General features: G+C 33.4%; 1 protein-coding gene across 1 annotated transcript in view; it reads right to left on the reverse strand.

Moving 5' to 3' along the window:
• The window catches only part of cbfa2t2 (CBFA2/RUNX1 partner transcriptional co-repressor 2), a 91818-nt gene extending 82147 nt beyond the window's left edge, over positions 1-9671 (reverse strand). Inside the window, exon 1 of the mRNA XM_056460638.1 lies at positions 9548-9671. Coding sequence (XP_056316613.1) covers positions 9548-9575 — 28 coding nt within the window. The 5' untranslated portion in view covers positions 9576-9671. The remainder of the gene's footprint in view (positions 1-9547) is intronic.
• Positions 9672-14274: the final 4603 nt, after the last annotated feature.

A 14274-nucleotide genomic window follows, 5' to 3' on the forward strand; every position in this document is an offset into this window, starting at 1 on the left:
CAAAACCCAGATGTTCACTCTACTTCAAATCGCATGTACAGAAACCGTTTGGGAAACAGCGTCTATTGATCACTATGGAGCGCGTCAGCTGACAGTCACACACTGCTATATGACTGTTTTGAGGATTGCATATGAAGAGGAGACGGCACCTGTATTGAAAAGAAGGGGAATCCTGCTGTTTTTATATTCATTTCAAAGTGTTTTGGTGTTTAAATAAAACAAAAGCACAGAACAGACTCACATTTAAGAGCAAAAGGCGGCCCCTGGTGGTTCGGCGATATGGGTTGCGTATAGCTCGGCTCGGCTCTTTAATGTTTATTTGCCATCCTTCAGAGAAAGACTGAAAATACAGGAGAAATACGGGAAAATACCTTTACAGCATGATAGCGAGATAGAACTATATAATAAGGGAGAATCCTGGGAAAAGGGGAGGGTTGACAGGTATGCGCGCCCCACCGGTTGAGAACCACTGCTGTAGGGGATGCTGAATCATGCATAAAATATAACAAACAGATTCAGAAGATGAATAAAAGTGCAAATTAGTTATTAAAAAAAAAACTAGTATCTGCAATTGGGTGTCTGTTTCATTACAGATAGAGCTCAAAGGGTTTGGTTTACTGCTAATAATGTGCAGCTTTAAAGGTCTTGTGAAATTAAAATATTTTTTTTTAGAAGTTAGTATCAAATACAATAGTCTCATCGCAGGAAGTGCAGTGCTTGAGTTTATATGCTGGCGTTATAGTTTACCAGGAGCCACATTTCAGAACGCAGAAGATCTGTGTTGTAACTGAAGAGTTTTAACCATAGTAGAGTGGAAGTTTAGCATTTTTGCATGTGTTTTTAAGGCCTGTGACTGAGAACATATTCAGGCCCATGAAATGGTACTGTTTGTAACTCTAATAAAGAGGCATTTATTGAATTATTCACACAATGAATGAAGACTAGTAGACTATCAGTGTTATTTTACATTTGATTGTTCAATTTCAATAGCTGAATACTGTGACGTAAAATACTACACTTCTTACTTCCTAATAATAATCCAGATGTATAATCCCTATAATTCATTCATTTTCCTTCTGCTTAGTCTCTATTTCAGAGGTCGCCACAGCGGAATGAACCACCAACTATTCCAGCATATGTTTTATGCAGCGGATGCTCTTACAGCTGCAACCCAGTACTGGGAATAATCCCTATAATCTTCCAGAATAATGCCAATCAGTCTAAACCAGGGTTCACCAAACTTGTTCCTGGAGGGCCGGTGTCCTGCAGACTTTGGCTCCAACCCTAATCAAACACACCTGAACAAGCTAATCAAGGTCTGAAGCTGCGGTCACACTGGAGTTTTCTCCCTATAGACTTCCATTCATACGCACGCGAATGCGTCCGACCGGAAACGCAACGTCATGCGTCAAGTTTCGCAGGTTTCTGCAATGCAAAGTTCAAGCTTGGTGAACTGTGACCTGCGAAATCGCATCACTTGACTGCGTGAGACCAATCGAGGATCAAAACATAACTTTTCTGGACAGAAATATAAAATATGGACCAATCGCTCGCTTTTTTACATGTCTTATCATCTTGTTTAATCCCGCCACTTTTCGCAGCGCTGTACGACAGGATTTCACAAGCTCAAACTCTAGTGTGACCGCAGCCTTACTAGGTATACTTGAAACATCCAGGCAGGTTGGAGCTAAATCCTACAGGGACACCGGCCCTCCAGGACTGAGATTGGTGACCCCTGGACTAAACTAATGAATTATTTCCAAATAGAGCTATTCAATCTCAATATAAATTGCAGCAAAACAAAATATCGTGATGTCAAATGTTTCCAATATCGTGCAGCTCTACTTTCAGAGGAGAATAGCCAGCCCAAACTGCTCAGTTTAAACACTAACATCTGCAAAAACCCGAAGTGGAGACCCGTTCTTCATTCCCAGATCTTCAGACTCTCTTTCTGACGTGCACAAACTCTCCCACGCGACTGAAGCACCATGTTGCCAGCGCTGGAGACCCCGACGGCAAGAGCCAAGAGCAATTAAAGCGCTAATTCAAACCTGAAGGGCCCTTTTGTCCTGTGTTTCCTTTCTTCAAGTCAGAGGATCGGAATCTAACCACCCCCAACACACACAGCACACACACAGATATTTATACACACACACAAACTTCCCGACTTTCAAGAGCTCCAGCCAAAGCTGAAGGGGAAAATTACACTAGAGTCCTAAAAGCTTCACATTTCCAACTGGATTTACACCAAAAACTCATTACTGAGAGATGCACATGAGGGTTTAAGTTGCCAGGAGGCTGGACAAAAATGTACATTTCTTTTACCATGGTAATACTATGTTTTTCATGCTAAAATAACACTTGGAAAAACTTTTATGTGCCGTGATATTAGCATGTTTTCAAGACATTTACTATTACCATAGTAGTGATATAGTACTTTGGAAAATGCATTGGAATAGCATTTAAATGCCATGCTACATTAGTTTTAGTTGCATGATACAATAGTACTACCATCATTGTACTAACTTAAGTCATGACATATGGAATACTGTTTCCAGGTCCAAGCCGCTACTCATTTGAACTAAAATTATTCGTTTATGTCCACTTTTTAGTCATGTCACACATTAAAGTGAATTTTATATACGTAAAATCATGGTGTACACTACAGCCTCTGGACTTGCTGTGCCACAAACACCAATATTTGAGCAATTTATTAAAAATTGATCACTTTCTGGCCATCGGATATTAGGCATGGATATATATATAGTGCGATCTTGATTAGGAACTAAGCTGAAGGAAAATGAATGAATGAATACATTAGGGCTGCACAATATATCGTTTCAGCATCGATATCGCAGAGCGAGTCCATAGCTCTTTAAGGTGCACTCCTTGAAAATAAATTTTGGCCCACGCTTGCATTGAATAAAATACTGACACTAGAGGTGGGCGATGTGACCTAAAATTAATATCACGGTATTTTTCATCTTTTGAACGGTGACGGTATAATATCATGGTATTACTTTAAATAGCAAAATAATATACATCTCAAGGAAGAACAGACAAAAGAAAGTCTCACTTCTATCACTCTTTAAAAGTTTTGGTTTGGGTCATTGTAAATGCTCAGTCTCGTTATGAGCTGATCTTCATTTCTCTGTGTTGGTGGAATAAAGCAGGCGAGTCAGCCGCACCAATTTATAAGCAGACAGAGCAGGATTCTCGCGATGACAACCAGCGCAATACCGCTCTTTGTTATGAGCCGTAGTTTCAGTGTAAACTTAGTAAAGGCGAGTTTCTTTGGCGATGATGTGTACAGTGTTAGATTTTATATTTAGCGGACATTTGCGCTGAACACGCGGTGAATGCAACGCATCAAGATTCAGGCACCTTCTCCGAAAACACTCGATTGATCTCAGCTGGCGGATCAACATTTACCTCATGTTATGATCGCTGTCATCTGCGCCATTATTATTATTATAACTTTAGGTGAGGTTTGCAAACCTGTGCACTTTTCACTCTTCAGCCGTTTGCATTTCCTGCAGTAACAAAAGCTCCCTGTTATCTGACAGCGGGAAGCGTTGAGTGACTGACAGCTAATATGAACCAATACAGCAGCAGGGTAGAGCGATTCAGCAAGTTTATAGAGAAAATCAAATCAGATCGCACTACAACCATTATATTCAGACACACAAATGCTCCCAAATATATTATGAGGGCGCATAGATTACATTTCGGGCGCTCATGCGACCAAAATGGTTGCAATTTCGAGCCCTGTGGTATAAGGACATTTATTCAGACCACAACTGAACGTTTGAAGAAAATTGAATGCCTTATTATTTAGAATTAGCTATTATTGATGTAAATGCAGCCGTTCAAGGCGCATAATTGATTTATTACGGTATTGACGGTATTAGAAAATCCATGTCGTGGTGCAATGTCACACCGGTGATGACTATGACACCGGTGTACCGCCCACCCCTAACTGACACAACACGACTCTTATAAATAGTAATAAGAAATGAAAATAATAATGATAGCCTATGGATAAAAGGTCGACTAGGTGGTTACGATGCTTGGTAAACAGATCTGCATTGTAGTTGGGTTACAGTCATTACAGTTAACAACAACGTGGAGTCATTTCAAATTTAAACCTTCGAGAGAGTTTATTTTTGGCTTGTGTTTTTAAGGGCTGACTGTCAGAATGCCGAGCAAACTTAAACATTTGGGCACAATGAATTAAACCTTTCTAGCTTAAAGGTTAATTGTACATTCGTACTCAAAATATATTATTATTATTATACAGTGATAATTTAATTTCTGCTTCTGAATACTGTTTGACGCTCCAGGAAATCATAAATCATTGTTGATTTGCATCTTTTGTCTGTTGTATTTAACTATGCTTGTAATTATTATTTTTTATTATATTTTGTGCATATATGCTCAATATACAATACACAATCGATCTAAAATTATGAACTCTATACAAACTATTCAAGACATCTGGTGAAATTGCATTTATATGCAATTTATATAGGGCGACGCAGTGGCGCAGTAGGTAGTGTTGTCGCCTCACAGCAAGAAGGTCGCTGGTTTGAGCCTCGGCTGTGTCAGTTGGCGTTTCTGTGTGGAGTTTGCATGTTCCCCCTGCGTTCGCGTGGGTTTCCTCCGGGTGCTCTGGTTTCCCCTACAGTCCAAAGACATGCAGTACAGGTGAATTGGGTAGGCTAAATTGTCCGTAGGTGTGAGTAGGTGTGTATGAACGTTTCCCAGAGTTGGGTTGCAGCTGGAAAGGTGTCCGCTGCGTAAAACATATCCTGGAGAAGTTGGCGGAAAACAAATGCTGGATAAGTTGGCGGTTCATTCCACCGTGGCGACCCCAGATTAATAAAGGGACAAAGCCGAAAGGAAAATGAATGAATGTAAAATTTACTGGAGAATTATTGATAGAGTAAAAGATTGAGCTTTGGAAAGAACAGATTTAGAGCCAACCAGAAGGGCTTCAGTTTTACTGGCATTTAACTTTAAAAAGTTACTGGTCATCCACATATTAATATCTCGCAGACATTTATTAAGATCGGAGGGAGGGTGAGACGGAGCATTCTTAGTAGACATATAAAGGGCCTGTGACTGAGAACGTATTCAGGCCCATGAAATGGTACTGTTTGTAACTCTAATAAAGAGGCATTTATTAAATTATTTACACAATGAATGAAGACTAGTAGACTATCAGTGTTATTTTACATTTGATTATTCAATTTCTATAGCTGAATACTGTGATGTAAAATACGGTTTCCCCCACAGTCCAAACACATGTGCTATAGGTGAATTAGGTAGGCTAAAATTGTCCATAGTGTATGTGTGTGAATGAGTGTGTGTGGATGTTTCCCAGAGATGGGTTGCGGATGGAAGGGCATCTGCTGCGTAAAACGTGCTAGATAAGTTGGTGGTTCATTCCGCTGTAGCGACCCAGGATTAATAAAGGGACTAATAAATTAATAAACCGAAAAGAAAATGAATGTATGAATGAATGAATGCAATTTATATACAGTTTTAAGTCTGACTTCAGAATTATTAAAACCCTTTGAAATTTTCGTTTCTTTTTTAAATATTTCCCAAATTATGTTAAACAGATTGAGGAAATTTTCACAGTATGTCTGATAATATTTTTTCTTCTGGAGAAAGTCTTATTTGTTTTATTTCGGCTAGAATAAAAGCAGTTTTTAATTTTTTTAAATCCATTTTAAGGTCAATATTATTAGCTCCTTTAAGCTAGATTTTTCCGATAGTCTACAAAACAAACTATCGTTATACAATGACTTGCCTAATTACCCTAACCTGCCTAGTTAACCTAATTAACCTAGTTAAGCCTTTAAATGTCACTTTAAGCTGTATAGAAGTGTCTTGAAGAATATCTAGTCTAATATTATTTACTGTCATCATGACAAAGATAAAATAAATCAGTTATTAGAGATGAGTTATTAAAACTATTATGATCAGAAATGTGTTGGAAAAAAATCTTTGTTAAACAGAAATTGGGGAAAAAAAACAGGTGGGCTAATAATTCTGACTTCAACTGTATGTATATGTTGTGATATAAATGCAATATATATATATATATATGATAATGAACTTTTATCCATATTATAATTATTGTTTTTCACTAAGATTGAGTACATTAAAACCATCAAAACACAATGGTAGTAATCATGGATTGTTTTATTTACTGATAAAGTGAGCTTCACTGTCATGTCAAGTCAATCTCAAACACATCCAACTACAACAATCACGCCCTCAAGTGGTCAAAACGATCATCACATGAATATCCAACATCATCAGCCACTATTTAGACAGATTAGCCATTCAGGCGAAGGAAACAAACCCCGGGGAAAAAACAATGGCCTGTGTTATTCTCCAGCACTGCAGTGGCACCATGACATTTTATTGTAAACACACACACACCCACACACGGCCTCCTGTAGATCTGCTGCTGAGCAGCACTAAAGTCCAGATGGTGTGAAACTTTGCCCAAGGGATTAACGCCAAATCCTCCATTGAGACACAAGAGAGGGTCCGTCTCCGACCCTCAAAACAGATTAGAGCAAGCGTAGCATGCCATACAGACAGCTTGCCCTTACCAAACACCACCATCCTATTAGCATCAAAATATACCTACTGTAATATGGCAGCTACTGCTAGTTTTTACACAACACCTCAGAGAATACCATGATATGACCATCGTTATATTGAGCAAACAAACAGCAGTGGAGCATCATAGTACATACTAAAATAAAATCTATGATAATTGATAAATCATTGCAGAAATTCACACGTATAAATCTACAGATACTACATGATTAATACTACATAATTGTCATTTTTATTGACATGTGGCATATATAACCGTCCCTTCAATATTTAGCAGAGACATATTTATATATATTTGCACTTTTCTCTTTCATTTGCTTCAGTTTTTATCTTTTGCTGCAAAAAATACACAAAAATCTTCACAACTGCATTATTTAGTTCTGTTGAATCGCACTAGAGTTTGTTTTCCCTCTTGATGCAGTTTGTTTGGGCAGGTGTGAATGCAGCAATCGTACTCGAGTGTGCACCAAAAGCGGACCAAAAAAGCGTACCAAGACCTACTTGAAGAGGTGGTCTCGGTACGCTTTCAAACAAACCCTGGAGCGGTTCATTTGTGATGAGAACATGATCCAAACTAAAACAGACCCAACCGCAAAAAGTACTGCACCTTTGGGACTAATCCAGCTGCCGTAGTCTGATGCGCTGTCATGTCTTATGGGGTTCAGAGGAAAAATACTTGTTAGCAGTGTTTACCAACAGTTTTAAACAGAGAGAGAGAGGGAAAAACATTACCTGATGTATCGTTGGTAATATTTCCGGAAGATGACCATGTCGCAGTTTAGCTAAATTAATTCACGCCTCCTGCTAAAGCCTTTGCCATTTGCAATGCATTAAAACATTGTTTTCCAGCTGCAGTCGCACTTCATTCTTGAAATGTATAGTTTGTCTAAAGTGATGTATACGAACTATATAGTATAACAAGGCCAGGGATGCAATCAGCCAGCGCAGCGACATTTTATGTCTGCCGGTTTGTTTACTTGCGGGAGTTCCATTGTCATTTTTCCGCACGTTAATTCTGACCAATCGAAAAGCAGTACAGGAAATACGTTCAATAGCATCTGGCCAATGAGTGATATGGATTTTGTCACATGACTGCATTTTGGTTCTTTTCAACTGGTTCAGACCAAAGCAATCAGTGTGGTGTGAAAAATACGGCAGAGAAATGCTGCAGTGTATCATTTGTTGCCCTTGATCCGGACCAAATGAACCGGACCACAGATGTGAAAACACCCTAAAATGTTGTAGAAATTACTGTAGGACTTATGTTGTTTGTCTTATTTTGACTTGCTCCCGAATCTACCCCTGCTATTTGTCTGTTACTTTCTTTATATACACTGTTATGTACAATGGAGGCTTCTGTAGCCAAAACAAATTCCTTGTGTGTGTGAAGCACACTTCATAAAACTGATTCTGATTATATGTGATGCATAATTTCCATCAACACTCCAAGCATTGATCAACTTCTTCAATATTTTCTTCAATTTTATAATCCGATCTCAAGCCTTGGCAAATAACTGAGAAAGCACCAATGTAGACTTCTTACAAAGCATTTGACAGTTTAAAAAAATAACCAAAACACAAGACACTAAAGTATTGTAATACAAAATATTAAGCCATTTTCATAAACCCTATCAAATCCAAATTAAACTATTTTGTATTTAAAATACATGTATCATAAATACTCCCCAGCCCTGTTACTCTTTGCACAAAAATCAAAAGTATAAATTCTAATTCACTGCAAATACAATGATGTGTGAATAGTAGTCCGTACAAAAGAGCCAATCAAATGTGTATTGTATTACTAGTGATATTGCATTTATACATAGGCTTTGCTATCATAATTGTATTACGTTATAAGCAGTGGTGTAGTCCTTGCTATACACATGTATACTCAGTATGCCTACTTTTTTCCACGAGCTGTTTGGGTATTACCAGTTCTGAGGATCAATAATTGCATATACCCTTCGGTATACTCACTTATTTTTCTGATTAAACTTCCCATATTTTAGTGTATTATTTTAAATTCTTACTTAAAAATGGATATTTTTCTTCGTTTACCCCAAAAGGATCTATTCCTGACTATTAGCCTCCCTATTAGCTAAACATAAATCCTTAAATAGGATTAGACTATTAGCATCTCTCTTTAAAACGAATAAATTTGTTCCAATCCGGTTCGACTTTTTTTTTTCCTTTTGTTGAACACAAAAGAAGATATTTTGAAGAAAGCTGGAAACCTGTAACCATTGACTTACATTGACAACATTGTCTTAGTATTTGTTTTTCCTTTCGTTGTGGAAGTTAATAGTTACAGGTAACTGATGTAAAAATAAGTAAATAAATTATATATATATATATATATATATATATATATATATATATATATATATATATATATATATAGCTAATGAATCAAAGAAACATTGACTTACGTCATTTCTTTGCCTACTTTCATTTAAAATTTGGGTCGGGTGTAATAGTACACCACCTTTTTTTAGGACTACACCACTGGTTATAAGAGATGCTGCCAGTAAAAACACTATAGTTAAACATCATTAAATTTCCATTAACAGTTTGAACCACTTTCCAGATGAATGTTGGATGTTAAATATGTTCAAATGGAGCAGAACGCGGGAGTTTCTAACGTTCGTGTTCCAAATCGCTGAACGACATTAGGACGCATGCGCAGAGCGAGCGCCTATTAAAAACTTACAGTAAATACAATACTGTCACGAAGCAAAATCGCGTTTTGCAGGAATGAAACAAAAACAACAGCGACTGCAGCTTATTTATGCATCTCACCATGTAAAGCACAGTAGAAAGATCACCGTACATCGCGTTATTCTCGCCGCTATGTCGAAAATATCCTCGAAAAACAGCCAAATAATCACGTTATTAATGTACTCACATTGAAACGCGCCCGGAATCCCGACCATTCTGATGTTTACTCTCGCTGGAAGCGTCCGTGTGTGGTTTGTAGTTCTTCAGTAGATCCACGGACTCGTGTGTATGTGTGTGTATCTGATGCGCGTTTGAATACACACACACACACACACACACACACACACACTGACAGAAGCTCCGTGTTTATTACTGGAGGTGGAGCTACAGACACAATAAACCTCATCTTCACCGAAGAAACAGGCTAATACTGTGGATACCGAAGATACTGTGGTACAGTGATGCTACCAAAAGGCATACCATAATAATTACAGTGTCATATAACATTATACGTGCCCCAAAGTCAGTATATCACCTTCATGTGATGTCAAGAAAACAATAACGTTATAATGGCATGCATTTTTACATATACTCCGTTTTTATTTAGCCTATTATTTAAAATTCGTTTTAGAGATTTATTTTTCACCCCATGTTAATTCATTATTAAATTGTTTTGCCAAGTAGTTACAATGCTCAGCATATATACGTTCACCCCTCACAAATCTCTCTTTTAAATTCATATTTTTAAGCTCTACAATATTATATTTGTGCATATACATCAGTGTTTCCCAACCCTTTTCCTGGAGGCACACCAACAGTACATATTTTGGATGTCTCCCTTACCTGATTCAGGTGTGTTTGATTAGGGAGACATTGTGTACTGTTGGTGTGCCTTCAGGAACAGGGTTGGGAAACACTGCATTAGATTAGTCAGTACTGAAGCCAAATCTGGAGCTTTTCTAATAAATTAACTTACGATAACGCTTATATGACAAATTTATGTTATCGAAAAATATTAAATACAAATTTAAAAAGGAGGAAAAATCAAGAGAAGTGTAACAGGTGTCATATTATATAAATTTATTTCACTCAAAATTCTCCTTGTGATATTATATAAGTTAATTTCACTTAAAATTCTCCTTGTCATATTATATAAGTTAATTTCACTCAAAATTCTTGTGATATTATATAAGTTAATTTCACTCAAAATTCTCCTTGTGATATTATATAAGTTAATTTCACTCAAAATTCTCCTTGTGATATTATATAAGTTAATTTCACTCAAAATTCTCCTTGTCATATTATATAAGTTAATTTCACTCAAAATTCTTGTGATATTATAAAAGTTAATTTCACTCAAAATTCTTGTGATATTATATAAGTTAATTTCACTCATAATTCTCCTTGTGATATTATATAAGTTAATTTCACTCATAATTCTCCTTGTGATATTATATAAATTAATTTCACTCAATATTCTCCTTGTGATATTATATAAGATAATTTCACTCAAAATTCTCCTTGTGATATTATATAAGTTAATTTCACTCATAATTCTCCTTGTGATATTATATAAGTTAATTTCACTCATAATTCTCCTTGTGATATTATATAAATTAATTTCACTCAAAATTCTCCTTGTGATATTATATAAATTAATTTCACTCATAATTCTCCTTGTGATATTATATAAATTAATTTCACTCATAATTCTCCTTGTGATATTATATAAATTAATTTCACTCAAAATTCTTGTGATATTATATAAGTTAATTTCACTCATAATTCTCCTTGTGATATTATATAAGTTAATTTCACTGATAATTCTCCTTGTGATATTATATAAGTTAATTTCACTCATAATTCTCCCTGTGATATTATATAAATTAATTTCACTCATAATTCTCCTTGTGATATTATATAAATTAATTTCACTCAAAATTCTCCTTGTGATATTATATAAGTTAATTTCACTCATAATTCTCCTTGTGATATTATATAAGTTAATTTCACTCATAATTCTCCCTGTGATATTATATAAATTAATTTCACTCAAAATTCTCCTTGTGATATTATATAAATTAATTTCACTGATAATTCTCCTTGTGATATTATATAAATTAATTTCACTCATAATTCTCCTTGTGATATTATATAAATTAATTTCACTCATAATTCTCCTTGTGATATTATATAAGTTAATTTCACTCAAAATTCTCCTTGTGATATTATATAAGTTAATTTCACTCAATATTCTCCTTGTGATATTATATAAATTAATTTCACTCATAATTCTCCTTGTGATATTATATAAATTAATTTCACTCAAAATTCTTGTGATATTATATAAATTAATTTCACTCATAATTCTCCTTGTGATATTATATAAGTTAATTTCACTCAATATTCTCCTTGTGATATTATATAAGTTAATTTCACTCAAAATTCTCCTTGTGATATTATATAAATTAATTTCACTCATAATTCTTGTGATATTATATAAATTAATTTCACTCAAAATTCTCCTTGTGATATTATATAAGTTAATTTCACTCAAAATTCTCCTTGTGATATTATATAAATTAATTTCACTCAAAATTCTCCTTGTGATATTATATAAATTAATTTCACTCAAAATTCTCCTTGTGATTTTATATAAGTTAATTTCACTCATAATTCTCCTTGTGATATTATATAAATTAATTTCACTCATAATTCTCCTTGTGATATTATATAAATTAATTTCACTCAAAATTCTTGTGATATTATATAAGTTAATTTCACTCATAATTCTCCTTGTGATATTATATAAGTTAATTTCACTGATAATTCTCCTTGTGATATTATATAAGTTAATTTCACTCATAATTCTCCCTGTGATATTATATAAATTAATTTCACTCATAATTCTCCTTGTGATATTATATAAATTAATTTCACTCAAAATTCTCCTTGTGATGTTATATAAATTAATTTCACTCAAAATTCTCCTTGTGATATTATATAAATTAATTTCACTCATAATTCTCCTTGTGATGTTATATAAATTAATTTCACTCAAAATTCTCCTTGTGATATTATATAAATTAATTTCACTCATAATTCTCCTTGTGATATTATATAAATTAATTTCACTCAAAATTCTCCTTGTGATATTATATAAATTAATTTCACTGATAATTCTCCTTGTGATGTTATATAAATTAATTTCACTCATAATTCTCCTTGTGATATTATATAAATTAATTTCACTCATAATTCTCCTTGTGATATTATATAAATTAATTTCACTCATAATTCTCCTTGTGATATTATATAAGTTAATTTCACTCAAAATTCTCCTTGTGATATTATATAAGTTAATTTCACTCAATATTCTCCTTGTGATATTATATAAATTAATTTCACTCATAATTCTCCTTGTGATATTATATAAGTTAATTTCACTCAAAATTCTCCTTGTGATATTATATAAATTAATTTCACTCAAAATTCTTGTGATATTATATAAATTAATTTCACTCATAATTCTCCTTGTGATATTATATAAGTTAATTTCACTCAAAATTCTCCTTGTGATATTATATAAGTTAATTTCACTCAAAATTCTCCTTGTGATATTATATAAGTTAATTTCACTCAAAATTCTCCTTGTGATATTATATAAGTTAATTTCACTCAAAATTCTCCTTGTGATATTATATAAATTAATTTCACTCATAATTCTCCTTGTGATATTATATAAATTAATTTCACTCATAATTCTCCTTGTGATATTATATAAGTTAATTTCACTCATAATTCTCCTTGTGATGTTATATAAATTAATTTCACTCAAAATTCTCCTTGTGATATTATATAAATTAATTTCACTCAAAATTCTCCTTGTGATATTATATAAGTTAATTTCACTCAAAATTCTCCTTGTGATATTATATAAGTTAATTTCACTCATAATTCTCCTTGTGATATTATATAAGTTAATTTCACTCATAATTCTCCTTGTGATATTATATAAATTAATTTCACTCATAATTCTCCTTGTGATGTTATATAAATTAATTTCACTCAAAATTCTCCTTGTGATATTATATAAGTTAATTTCACTCATAATTCTCCTTGTGATATTATATAAGTTAATTTCACTCATAATTCTCCTTGTGATGTTATATAAATTAATTTCACTCAAAATTCTCCTTGTGATATTATATAAGTTAATTTCACTCATAATTCTCCTTGTGATATTATATAAATTAATTTCACTCAAAATTCTCCTTGTGATATTATATAAGTTAATTTCACTCAAAATTCTCCTTGTGATATTATATAAGTTAATTTCACTCAAAATTCTCCTTGTGATATTATATAAGTTAATTTCACTCAAAATTCTCCTTGTGATATTATATAAATTAATTTCACTCAAAATTCTCCTTGTGATATTATATAAATTAATTTCACTCATAATTCTCCTTGTGATATTATATAAATTAATTTCACTCATAATTCTCCTTGTGATATTATATAAATTAATTTCACTCAAAATTCTCCTTGTGATATTATATAAGTTAATTTCACTCAAAATTCTCCTTGTGATATTATATAAGTTAATTTCACTCATAATTCTCCTTGTGATATTATATAAATTAATTTCACTCAAAATTCTCCTTGTGATATTATATAAGTTAATTTCACTCATAATTCTCCTTGTGATATTATATAAATTAATTTCACTCATAATTCTCCTTGTGATGTTATATAAATTAATTTCACTCAAAATTCTCCTTGTGATATTATATAAGTTAATTTCACTCATAATTCTCCTTGTGATATTATATAAATTAATTTCACTCATAATTCTCCTTGTGATGTTATATAAATTAATTTCACTCAAAATTCTCCTTGTGATATTATATA

This window comes from Danio aesculapii, chromosome 6 (assembly GCF_903798145.1).
Source record: "Danio aesculapii chromosome 6, fDanAes4.1, whole genome shotgun sequence".
NCBI lineage: Eukaryota > Metazoa > Chordata > Actinopteri > Cypriniformes > Danionidae > Danio > Danio aesculapii.